This window comes from Haliotis rufescens, unplaced genomic scaffold (genome assembly GCF_023055435.1).
Source record: "Haliotis rufescens isolate VD_foot unplaced genomic scaffold, xgHalRufe1.0.p SCAF_4, whole genome shotgun sequence".
Classification (NCBI taxonomy): domain Eukaryota; kingdom Metazoa; phylum Mollusca; class Gastropoda; order Lepetellida; family Haliotidae; genus Haliotis; species Haliotis rufescens.
The window spans coordinates 20246502-20259110 of NW_025964112.1; the positions used below are offsets into that span (position 1 = coordinate 20246502).

The 12609-nt window shown below is 39.7% G+C and overlaps 1 protein-coding gene across 2 annotated transcripts in view; it reads right to left on the reverse strand.

Moving 5' to 3' along the window:
- LOC124132135 (neurobeachin-like protein 1) overlaps positions 1 to 12609 on the reverse strand; it is an 89002-nt gene that overhangs the window by 22542 nt on the left and 53851 nt on the right. For both annotated transcript variants that reach the window (XM_048382117.1, XM_048382118.1), the window contains 12 exons: positions 11695 to 11801; positions 10350 to 10481; positions 9263 to 9383; positions 8084 to 8268; positions 7209 to 7358; positions 5823 to 5980; positions 5346 to 5470; positions 3661 to 3787; positions 2801 to 2949; positions 2002 to 2132; positions 1558 to 1668; positions 47 to 142 (listed from right to left, as the gene is read on the reverse strand). In XM_048382117.1, the coding sequence (XP_048238074.1) occupies positions 47 to 142; positions 1558 to 1668; positions 2002 to 2132; positions 2801 to 2949; positions 3661 to 3787; positions 5346 to 5470; positions 5823 to 5980; positions 7209 to 7358; positions 8084 to 8268; positions 9263 to 9383; positions 10350 to 10481; positions 11695 to 11801 (1592 nt within the window). The remainder of the gene's footprint in view (positions 1 to 46; positions 143 to 1557; positions 1669 to 2001; positions 2133 to 2800; positions 2950 to 3660; positions 3788 to 5345; positions 5471 to 5822; positions 5981 to 7208; positions 7359 to 8083; positions 8269 to 9262; positions 9384 to 10349; positions 10482 to 11694; positions 11802 to 12609) is intronic.

Here is a 12609-nt window from a genome sequence, read left to right on the forward strand (position 1 = left end):
CCATCTGAAGATTGTCTTCATAGAACATCATAGAACAAATACTCACCACAGGATACTGGCTGAGGTCGTTGTAGGTCCGACCTGCAATTGTATTCAGCTGCATCAGGTACTCAAAATTGGAGATCTCTCTCTGAACCCATTTCTGAAGTACAAAGAGATAGACTATGTAACAATGATAACAAAATAACCACAGTAGCAGTAAGATTTATGACAATAGCACTGAATGTCCATACCATTCTTAATTCAAGTCAGAATATTTACATGTCCTGATGCAGGAAATAAGATGCTGACATAAGTGACGTGCTGACGTATAACTGAAGCAGCCAGCTTGAGGACAGATAATCTCTCATTACCTACTTGTCTCTCTTGACATACAATAACAATAGATATACTTCATTTGGAGAAAGGTTTGGTTTTAGGAACCTGCAGGGACCTGAAGTCAGACTTCAAACATGAGTTACCTGTGTGAGGCCTGAGGCCAGACTTCAAACATGAGTTACCTGTGTAAGGCCTGAAGCCAGACTTCAAACATGAGTTACCTGTCAGAGGCCTGAGGCCAGACTTCAAACATGAGTCACCTGTGTGAGGCCTGAGGCCAGACTTCAAACATGAGTTACCTATGTCAGGCCTGAAGTCAGACTTCAAGCATGAGTTACCTGTGTGAGGCCTGAAGCCAGACTTCAAGCATGATTGAGTTACCTGTGTGAGGCCTGAGGCCAGACTTCAAACATGAGTTACCTGTGTGAGGCGTGAAGCCAGACCTCAAACATGAGTTACCTGTGTGAGGCCTGAGGCCAGACTTCAAACATGAGTCACCTGTGTGAGGCCTGAAGCCAGACTTCAAACATGAGTTACCTGTGTGAGGCCTGAGGCCAGACTTCAAACATGAGTTACCTGTGTGAGGCCTGAAGCCAGACTTCAAACATGAGTTACCTGTGTGAGGCCTGAAGCCAGACTTCAAACATGAGTTACCTGTGTGAGGCCTGAAGCCAGACTTCAAACATGAGTTACCTGTGTGAGGCCTGAGGCCAGACTTCAAACATGAGTTACCTGTGTGAGGCCTGAAGTCAGACTTCAAACATGAGTTACCTGTGTAACGCCTGAAGCCAGACTTCAAACATGAGTTACCTGTGTGAGGCCTGAGGCCAGACTTCAAACATGAGTCACCTGTGTGAGGCCTGAAGCCAGACTTCAAACATGAGTTACCTGTGTGAGGCCTGAAGCCAGACTTCAAACATGAGTTACCTGTGTAAGGCCTGAAGCCAGACTTCAAACATGAGTTACCTGTGTGAGGCCTGAAGCCAGCCTTCAAGCATGAGTTACCTATGTCAGGCCTGAAGCCAGACTTCAAACATGAGTTACCTGTGTGAGGCCTGAAGCCAGCCTTCAAGCATGAGTTACCTATGTCAGGCCTGAAGCCAGACTTCAAACATGAGTTACCTGTGTGAGGCCTGAAGCCAGCCTTCAAGCATGAGTTACCTGTGTGAAGCTTGAAGCCAGCCTTCAAGCATGAGTTACCTGTGTGAAGCTTGAAGCCAGCCTTCAAGCATGAGTTACCTGTGTGAGGCCTGAAGCCTTGAGAAGTTCTGCTGGTGAACGGGTGCCATAGTAGCTCAGGTTGGCTGGACGGAGGCTCAAGATACGACTGTAGATCTTGTTTCTTACTTGCTGTAACAAAAATAAAATAGCTCAATGAACTGTGTACAATGAGATGTTGCAAGTTCAGACTCAATAGGTGTAGAAGCCTTTCATTCTCGGGTATTTAATTAAAGCAAGTGTATGCTAAATAAAGCTCTGATAATCCAGACTATCTAGACAGCTTTACTTGAATCAGTGGGGTTTCATCATATCTCAAAACCATCAATTTCCAAATGGAAAGGATTAACCATGGGAGGAATCAATACTGGTACTTTGGAACGACTGTCTTCCCCATAAAAGCAAATTTCATGAAGGGCATCCACTTGATAAGAAAGAACCTCTAGCTTGACAGAGAATACCCACTTTGTTGGGTAGATTGATGAAGTAGTTGGTCTGGTCAATGAGGAACATCTCTAGGGCTGAGCGGCGGAGGTTGTATCTGCGGAAGTGAATCTCTCGCAACTCAGACAGAGCCCACTTGAAATCCTCCCCTCCTGCACACAACAAGGTTACAACCATACCAACAAATACACATTCCAGGGCACAGACTGTATTGTAACCTTGTCAGATAAGCAAATTCATAACTGATCCTGGAGACTGTGATGCTGTATTGTAAAAATAGTTAGTATCATGAATATCACACTAATAACATCAATATTTTCAAAACAAAATTATTGCCATGTCTTGCTGACCTTCTGCAAACATATTTCCCATATTTACACATTTTATCACACCTGATCTGATTCTCCCTACTCATATTTACCAAGCTTGTCACGCCTGATCGTATTCTCTCCATGCATATTTACCAAGCTTGTCACACCTGATCTGATTCTCTCCACCCATATTTACCAAGCTTGTCACGCCTGATCTGATTCTCTCCATGCATATTTACCAAGCTTGTCACACCTGATCGTATTCTCTCCATCCATATTTACCAAGCTTGTCACGCCTGATCTGATTCTCTCCACCCGTATTTACCAAGCTTGTCACGCCTGATCTGATTCTCTCCACCCATATTTACCAAGCTTGTCACGCCTGATCTGATTCTCTCCACCCATATTTACCAAGCTTGTCATGCCTTATCTGATTCTCTCCACCCATATTCCTGGATCCCCTAAAACAATAACATTCAGCTGCAGATGTCCTTGACATCCTAACTCACCATCTTCCTTGACAAAGGTGCAGTCAAAGAAGTAGACATGAGTTGTTGTGACCTCCAAACGACCTTTTATGACCTCCACTAATGTGACAAGATCACATTCTTCAGACAAGACCAGCTTCTCTTTACCAACATACTCCTCGCTGGCAGCACTGTGGAATGTACAAAGTTGTACTGTTTTGGTAATTGTTATGCCTCAAAAACGAAGAAATGAATTCAAGTTCCGCTGTCGTAAACACTGAAACTTTTTTATCCTACACTAAACTTTTGAACTGCCTCCTTTAACTTGACTGTGTGATCAATACAATCATGTTAAGAACTGGCATTGAAATCTCCTCAAGAGAATCCATCATTAACCTATTGTCATGATTGACAATAGAGATACAAAGTGTGGTGACAACACATAACTGCATAATATCGATGTTGATCTTCACTTTCATTGCAAATCAGTACAACTTGACTCACTTGGTATGGATTAGTTAGAATAAAACATATAATTCCATGTTTACATGACATTTTCAGTTGCTTCTGATCTTGTTACAATTTTCTGACACATGTCCTTTACAACAAAAAGGGTTTTATGTATTTTGAAAGAGAAAAGTCTGTGGCATGTAGAATGTGGCAGGTTTGCTGTGGTGCTTGAAGAGTTTTCAAAGATTTTACAGTTGCACATAGAAGTGATGCTAATGTATATATTGTAACATCATCAATAGACACGTTCATACTGATTGTCATCCTCACAATGACTTCTAGCCATGTGTATTGATATCATCTCTGTGAAGGCCTTAAATCTATTATTTCACAATTCCAATAGCATGAATATGAACTTTTGCATACAGGTACATGTCAACAAGATAGCCGACCTTGAAGCACTGATGACATTCCAGTCTTCATCCCCAAGAGTATCATCTGCAATGTTCTCCTTCGACACCAGGGCCTCTTTAGCAACTTTGATTGTCTTCACCTCTGGGTTCTCAAGGTCAGACACACCTGGTTGACATACAGACACAGTATCATGTACACTCAGGGTATTACGCAACACAGAAATGTGCATCAAGTATGCAGAAATGAATAGAATGGATACCTAAAAAAATATATATTGCATCCCAAGGGACACACAATACTATTCATCATACCAAATTCTTGACATGAAATTTAAAGTTCCTTTAACTAAAGTAATTATTGATTTTTGCAGTACAGTTCACCATTTCATTACTTCACAGGACATATGACAGACAGAAATGAAAAATGCCATGTACTCTGTTCAACATGTATGACATACAGATATGTAACATGTACACTTTTCAACATGTATGACATACAGATATGAAACATGTACACTTTTGAACATGTATGACATACAGATATGTAACATGTACACTTTTCAACATGTATGACATACAGATATGAAACATGTACACTTTTCAACATGTATGACATACAGATATGTAACATGTACACTTTTCAACATGTATGACATACAGATATGAAACATGTACACTGTTCAACATGTATGACATATAGATATGTAACATGTACACTTTTCAACATGTATGACATACAGATATGAAACATGTACACTGTTCAACATGTATGACATACAGATATGTAACATGTACACTTTTCAACATGTATGACATATAGATATGATACATGTACACTGTTCAACATGTATGACATACAGATATGAAACATGTACACTGTTCAACATGTATGACATTCAGTTATGAAACATGTACACTGTTCAACATGTATGACATACAGATATGAAACATGTACACTTTTCAACATGTATGACATACAGATATGTAACATGTACACTTTTCAACATGTATGACATACAGATATGAAACATGTACACTTTTGAACATGTATGACATACAGATATGTAACATGTACACTTTTCAACATGTATGACATACAGATATGAAACATGTACACTGTTCAACATGTATGACATACAGATATGTAACATGTACACTTTTCAACATGTATGACATACAGATATGAAACATGTACACTGTTCAACATGTATGACATATAGATATGATACATGTAAACTGTTCAACATGTATGACATACAGACATGAAACATGTAAACTGTTCAACATGTATGACATTCAGTTATGAAACATGTACACTGTTCAACATGTATGACATACAGATATGAAACATGTACACTGTTCAACATGTATGACATTCAGTTATGAAACATGTACACTGTTCAACATGTATGACGTACAGCTATGAAACATGTACACTGTTCAACATGTATGACATACAGTTATGAAACATGTACACTGTTCAACATGTATGACATACAGATATGAAACATGTACACTGTTCAACATGTATGACGTACAGCTATGAAACATGTACACTGTTCAACATATATGACATACAGATATGAAACATGTACACTGTTCAACATGTATGACGTACAGCTATGAAACATGTACACTGTTCAACATATATGACATACAGATATGAAACATGTACACTGTTCAACATGTATGACATACAGATAGGACACAAGTCAACTACTCACCCAAGTTGTCCCTTTGTCTGCTGGCCTCGATGTGAGGCTCGAAGTTGTAGTTTTGTATGACCTTCACCTTCATCCGCATGAAGTTCTCTTGGCTGGACAGTTTCCAGTGGACGTCATGTTCATTCCTGACAGACGGAGATGACAATGTGTATTTCATTATTATTACAACAGACTTTCTCATTTCAGATTTACAGATTTTCCTGTGAAAATTCTGACTGGTGTTTTATGGGGAAACATAAAAAAAATACATTTCAAATTATTTGCATTTTTCAGGAATAAAGTTATTGGAATTCGCTGCCATGTGTAACCTGTTGTGGTCAAGTTTCAAAATTGAGGTAAAAAAGTTTCGATGATAAATTTCAATGCACAGAATCAAAATAATTTTATAAAATGATCTAATACTTTTTTCTGTCATATTCCGAACTGACATTATTTCATTTGGGGATTGGTGAGTTTGTTTCATGTTAGTCAACCTACGTCAGATGCCAGCCTCCTCGCTCCCCGGTGAAGAATCTCTTGTTGGCCCGCCATTTCCTCAAAGTAGAAAGATGCTGATTTCTCAGCTGTGTTGAGACATTTTGATATCGGCGGTATTCCTGGGAGGATTTAGCTTTGAAAGGGTCTAAAACTTGTGCCTGAAAGAAAAACAACGACATCTTAGACTTGAACAAAAGATGTACAACAGACACACAAGAGAAAGTTTTGCCACTGACTTCAATTGCATCATATGAAGTTGATCAAATAGGCACTCATGCAAGTATGAAGTCCTGGTTCTTTGTGCCATTTTAAGGAGGAATAGGTTTCCAGTATCCAGACTTGTCAAATTCACCACCTGCAAACTAGCCACACATGACCAGTTGTTGCAAGCATGAGCTATGTTCCACTCACTCGATCTTGATATTTATGATTTTTAAATTGTTAATGAGTCAAAAACAAGGAAAAGAGTGAGTGAGTGAGTTTGGTTTTACGCCGCTTTTAGCAATATTCCAGCAATATCACGGCGGGGGACACCAGAAATGGGCTTCACACATAGTACCCATGTCGGGATTCGAACCCGGGTCTTCGGCGTGACGAGCGAACACTTTAACCACTGGGCTACCCGACCACCCCTCAAGGAAAAGAAATAGAGAATGGAATATCAAGCTTCAAATTCAGTGAAAGTGACGTTATCTTGTCAACAAGAACAATATGTAATATTATCAAACATAAGATGGCTTTTGGACACCAAAATAATGGTTAAAGACCCTTAAAACTGGGATCAGTATTAGATATATGTGTAGTCATCAAGAGGTTTTGACATGATGTACAGCTGCCACTGGGATATTCGAAGAAATAGTATCGATACCAAATTGCACTGCAATCAACATTATCTGTGATTATATATACACGTCTTAGTGAATCATACGACAAGCATGAGATACTGTGACCTATTCTGACACATACTCCGCCCAGGGAGATATTTTAATAAGGTAAGTATGTGTTTCCTTGTTTATCGTTCAGTGCCATACTCATCAATATTCCGGTCACATGTAATGGAGTCTGGAAAAGACAATCCAGTGTTGATATCATCAGCAACGGTCAATGCTGTCGGGGTATGAACACATACAATCAACTACGTCACCGAGCCTGACCATTTCATCCATAAAGTCATGATCAGCATAAGTTGTTTGGCACCAATTATTCCAATCTGATATCCCCATGTCAGACTGAGGTAAGTAAGGATGTAACCATCCTCATTAGCACTAGATCCTCAATACCCAAAAAGGCAAGTAGGATGACGATGGTGATGATAATGATCATACTATTTTAGAAAGGTCAGAAGTGTCAACAGAGAGGATCTACTGCAGTTGAAGCCCCTTGTACCTGGAACCGGAGCTTGCTGTCACCGATGTCTCTGTTCCTCTTGTGCATGTTCAGCATCATGTTTTCATGGCATTCACGCCAGAAGCCGTTTGTAGCTGTGTGAGACTCACTAAAGCTGGACTCAACAAAATGATGTCTTTGTGGATAGATCTGAAACCAAAGAACTCAGCCTTCAAAATTATTTTTTTTAAACTGATTTATCATACGCAGAAAATTCTTTGAATAGTTGCTAAATCATAACAAAAATAGGATCAAGATGTTGGGACTAATTCAAACACATCAAATGGTACATCCGGTTTCATTCAAGATAACTGTCCAGGGAACTGGTGCCTTGGTCAGTATAGCAAACATCTTGTGCTCCGGCAATTATACCTTAATGTTGTAGTAGTGGAGTTAGGACAATCGTAGCGCTACAGTGCCTTTGTGGATCAGTGTCTCCCTCATCAGTGAACTTTACGCACATAAAGTAAACGTAACACAGAAATATGGTCAGGACAGACATACTTCTTGTTTTGATGATTTTTATAAGAATTTCACAAAATAAACTTAAACAGGGTTGAATGACGGTCAAGTAGTTATGAAAAATACATCAATGTAGAAGGAATGTAGCAAAAGAAATTGAGGATATTATTAAGAAAATGACATTTTACTGTTTTACTTCCCAGGGTGTGCTCAAAGCTTTCTGATTTAAAGCTAAGATAACAAACATCCTAAGAAGTATAGTGTTAAACTACTTGGCGTATTCACTACAATACAGCAATGTTCCTTTTGGTACATTTGCAAGATTTTATGCAGCTTTATCGATTAAACAACAAAACATTGGACTGGTTATCAAGGAATGATGATTTGAAAGCGCCCTGTCTACTACAACTCACATAGTTTGTGACAAACGTCTTCCACTCCTCGGTGTGGCAGTAGGAGCGGAAGTCATCGAAGAACGTAGGACTCATGGTGGTCTGGGGCAGGTTGGGGAGGTTCACTTCTATGTTGAGGAGTGTGTGAGCCTTGTCCACAAGGGCCTTCAGTACTGGGACGAGGAACGAGTAGTTGTCGGTGTTCTCTGAAAACAGGGAACATGAAAGTGAAGAAGAGGTAAAGCTACAGGAGACAGATGCCAATGTAATATAAACAAACTAACCACTTGCACCCTCTCAAAACATGATTTTCTTTTCCTTTCAGGCAGATGTAAAAATGTTTTTAAGTTGACTTTAGGAATCCATTTAAGTTTTGAGTTTCATGGCCCAGGTTGGAGATACTGTTTCAAGACCTTATTTTGAGATATTGCTTCATGGCCTAGATTTGATACTAAGACCAAGGAGTGAGACACTGCTTCATAACCAAAGAGTGAGAATAGTGCTTCATAACCAAGGAGTGAGATAGTGCTTCATAACCAAGGAGTGAGATAGTGCTTTACGACCAAGTTGTGATACACTACTTCATAACCAAGGTGTGAGATATTTCCTTATAAGCGAGGTTTGTGATACTGCTTCATAGCCAAGGTTTGAGATATTGCTTCATAACCAAGGTTTGTGATACTGCTTCATAACCAAGGTTTGTGATACTGCTTCATAACCAAGTTGTGATACTGCTTCATAACCAAGGTTTGTGATACTGCTTCATAACCAAGGTTTGTGATACTGCTTCATAACCAAGGTTTGTGCTACTGCTTCATAATCAAGGTTTGAGATACTGCTTCATAACCAAGGTTTGAGATACTGCTTCAACACCTAGTTTTGAGAAAGTGATTCATAACCAAGGTGGGCGATAGTGCTTCAAATCAAGGTATGAGATACAGATTCATGGCCTAGGTTTGAGAAAATGCTTCAGCACCATATCTTGGCATCCCAATCCTTTTCCATGACCAAACTTTGGGTAAGTTGTGAAACTTCAGCTGTCTTCAAATACTTTTGTGTGCCTCATGACATGGATACAAAATGAAAATATATAAATAATTCTCACAAAGCTTTGTTGCCTTCCTGCAAATTAACAAATTTCATTGACTGAAAAAAGGACCAAGGGCTCTAAAAAGTGAAAAATGAAGAAAAAAAACCTACCATCCACAGCCCTGATGATGATGGAGTTCAATGTGCCAATGATGTAAGAGGCCTCAGCAGAGCTGCTGATGAGCTTGGTCTGCACCAGTGCATGGAGCTTAGCAGTTGCCACTGCACACATCTACAGGGAAAGAAGTACATGTCATGAATTTGAAGCTGCTAATATCTGTTACTGATTTATAACTTTGCAACTATAATAGTCTGGTGCAAGTGAGTGAGTTCCGCATAAACCGCTTTGAACAGTATTTCACCTGTCATGGCATGTCAGCTAGCTTCATGTGATAGGAAAGCCCCAAGTTGTGCAGATCTAGACATTTACCACTTTTATGAAACCCGTTAACATGGGCCGTCATATAGCTGGAATATTGCCGAGTACGGCATTAAACAATAAACAAACAAACATGAACACATCTATGGTGCTGACAAACCAAGAACCATACTCAGGATAAATCCAGAAATCAAATGTACAATCATACATTACATGTATGCCTAAAAAGATGCAACTCTTCACAGTGAATTGCAGTGGCTTAGACAACTCGGCCACCCGTGTCCCCAGTATAATTTGGAAAATGAAATGGAAGTTCTCAAGTTAAAAACAGAGGTTCTACAATGTGTGAGCTGTGAATGTATGATAAGTGTTAGGGCTGGTACGAGTCCAAATTTACTACCTGGGTACCCGACCCCCTATTACCCGACCCTACCCGGCTACCCACTGCAAGTCTCAAGAGTTGGGAACAAAATGTCTGATTAGTAATTGTTTCACCGCAGCCCTGGCTAAAATTATATAGATACATGTATCAAACATGCGTTCACTGAAGTTGACCGAAGCTTTATCTTTACTCAAACATATACATGTCAAAAGGAATGTGTGCATCGTCAGAAAGAAATGCGAGCATTTGCGACTTGTAGTGTAACCACAGAGCTATAGTGAATTTTTGTCATTAAACAATATATCACATGACTAACCAGGGGTCCGGGTAGTCCTGTGGGTACCCGGGTCCTACTAAGGATCCACCCGACCCGAGTACCCGAGTTACCCGTCCCAGCCCTAGTAAGTGTAGTTCTGTCTAATGCAGGGTGTACTCACATCCAGGTTAGGGTGTTTGGCAAAAGCCAGGAGTATACTGAGTCCTAAATGGACCATCTCCTTCCAGCCAAGGCCTGTCTCCACCTCCCACACACCCAGGATGTCCAGGAGGGACATGACATCCTCCAGCAGCTGAAACACGCAGCATAAGGCAACACTAGATACACAGCAAAGCAAACAGAATATTGTCAGCTATAGATACATGGCATATTGTCAACACTAGATACACAGCAAAGCAAACAGAATATTGTCAGCTATAAACACACGGCATATTGTCAACTCTAGATACAAAGCATATATTGCCAACACAAAATACACAGCATATTGTCAACTCTGGATACAAAGCATATATTGCCAACACAAAACACACAGTATATTGTCAACTCTAGATACAAAGCATATATTGCCAACACAAAACACACAGTATATTGTCAACTCTGGATACAAAGCATATATTGCCAACACAAAACACACAGTATATTGTCAACTCTAGATACAAAGCATATATTGCCAACACAAAACACACAGTATATTGTCAACTCTAGATACAGACACATCCTCAAGCAGCTGAAACACACAACCTATGGTTAACACAAATTACACACAGCACATTGTCAACTCTAGATACAAAGCATATATTGTCAACACAAACACACAGCCTATTGTCAACACAAACACACAGCCTATTGTCAACACAAACACACATCCTGTTATCAACACAAACACACAGCATATTGTCAACATAAACACACAGCATATTGTCAACATAAAACACACAGCATTTTGGCAACACAAAACACACAGCATATTGACAACACAAGATACAGACACAAACTGTCAACACTGGAAGAATCCTATATATTGCCATTACTTTGTTTGTTTGTTGTATAACGCCACACTCGCAATATTCCAGCTATATGACGTTGGTCTGTTAATAATTGAGTCTGGACCAGACAATCCAGTGATTGACATTACAAGCATCGATCCACGCAATTGGGATACGATGCCATGCATCAACAAAGTCAGCGAGCCTGACCACCCAATCCCATTAGTCGCCTCTTACAACAAGCAAAGTCACCTTTTACGGCAAGCATGGGATTCTTCCCCGGATCTTCACGGGCCTATTGCCATTACTGAAACACACACTACATATAGTTGACACTGGACACATTCCAACCTCCAGCCGAACAAAATCTAGTATAAAGCTGACAAACCAAGGATCATTATCAGGGATAATCTGGATTCAAATATTCAAGAAACTGTCAAAAAGTAAAGACATATAGTCAGTTTGTCCCCAGTGGGAGCGACTTGTGAAGTGGAATCTCCACCCCTCAAAGTGACTCACCCTCTCACTGTATTTAACCTCATTATCACAGCTGTCATCAGTCACAAAATTGCGCACGATCCTCACCAACTCAATGGCATTTTCTGTGTGGACGGCTATCGGTTGACCTGGACAAAACAAAGTGCAAACAACTGTTATACCCTCCTGAAATATATAATAACATGTAATACTACTGTACAAAAAGTTCATGAATTATACCTATCTTAATGATTGGCAAATGTTGGGCATGATGAAACACATACTGTTGATTTGTGGTTTCTTTGACATCTCTAGATGACAGATTAATTCATCATGTATGGTTTATACACAACTTGAGCCAGCAAATTGTCAACTATGTTATATTATCAGATTATGATGATGCAAATGAACAAAATTGAATCATCATAAATATTTTGCATGAGAGGATAATTCAGGCCAAGATATGTCAAATGAATTGTTAAGGAAACACATGCCAGAGGTTCATGAGATAACAGTGCACAATATCCTTGATGTCAGAGGTATATGAAATAATACGGTATAGTGCCCTACTTATATCCTTGATGTCAGAGGTTTTGTTTGTTTGTTTGTTTGTTTTTTTAATGCTGCACTCAGCAATATTCCAACTATATGACGGCGGTCTGTAAATAATCAAGTCTGGACCAGACAATCATGAGCATTGATCCACCAAGTCAGCAAGCCTGACCACCCGATCCAGTAAGTTGCCTTTTATGACAAGCATGGGTTGCTGAAGATCTATTCTACCCCGAATTTTCACGGGTCTGATGTCAGAGGTACATGAGATAACACAGTATAATACCCTACCCAAATCCTTGATGCCAGAGGTACATGAGATAACACAGTATAATACCCTACCCATATCCTTGATATCACAGGTACATGAGATTACACAGTATAATACCCTACCCATATCCTTGA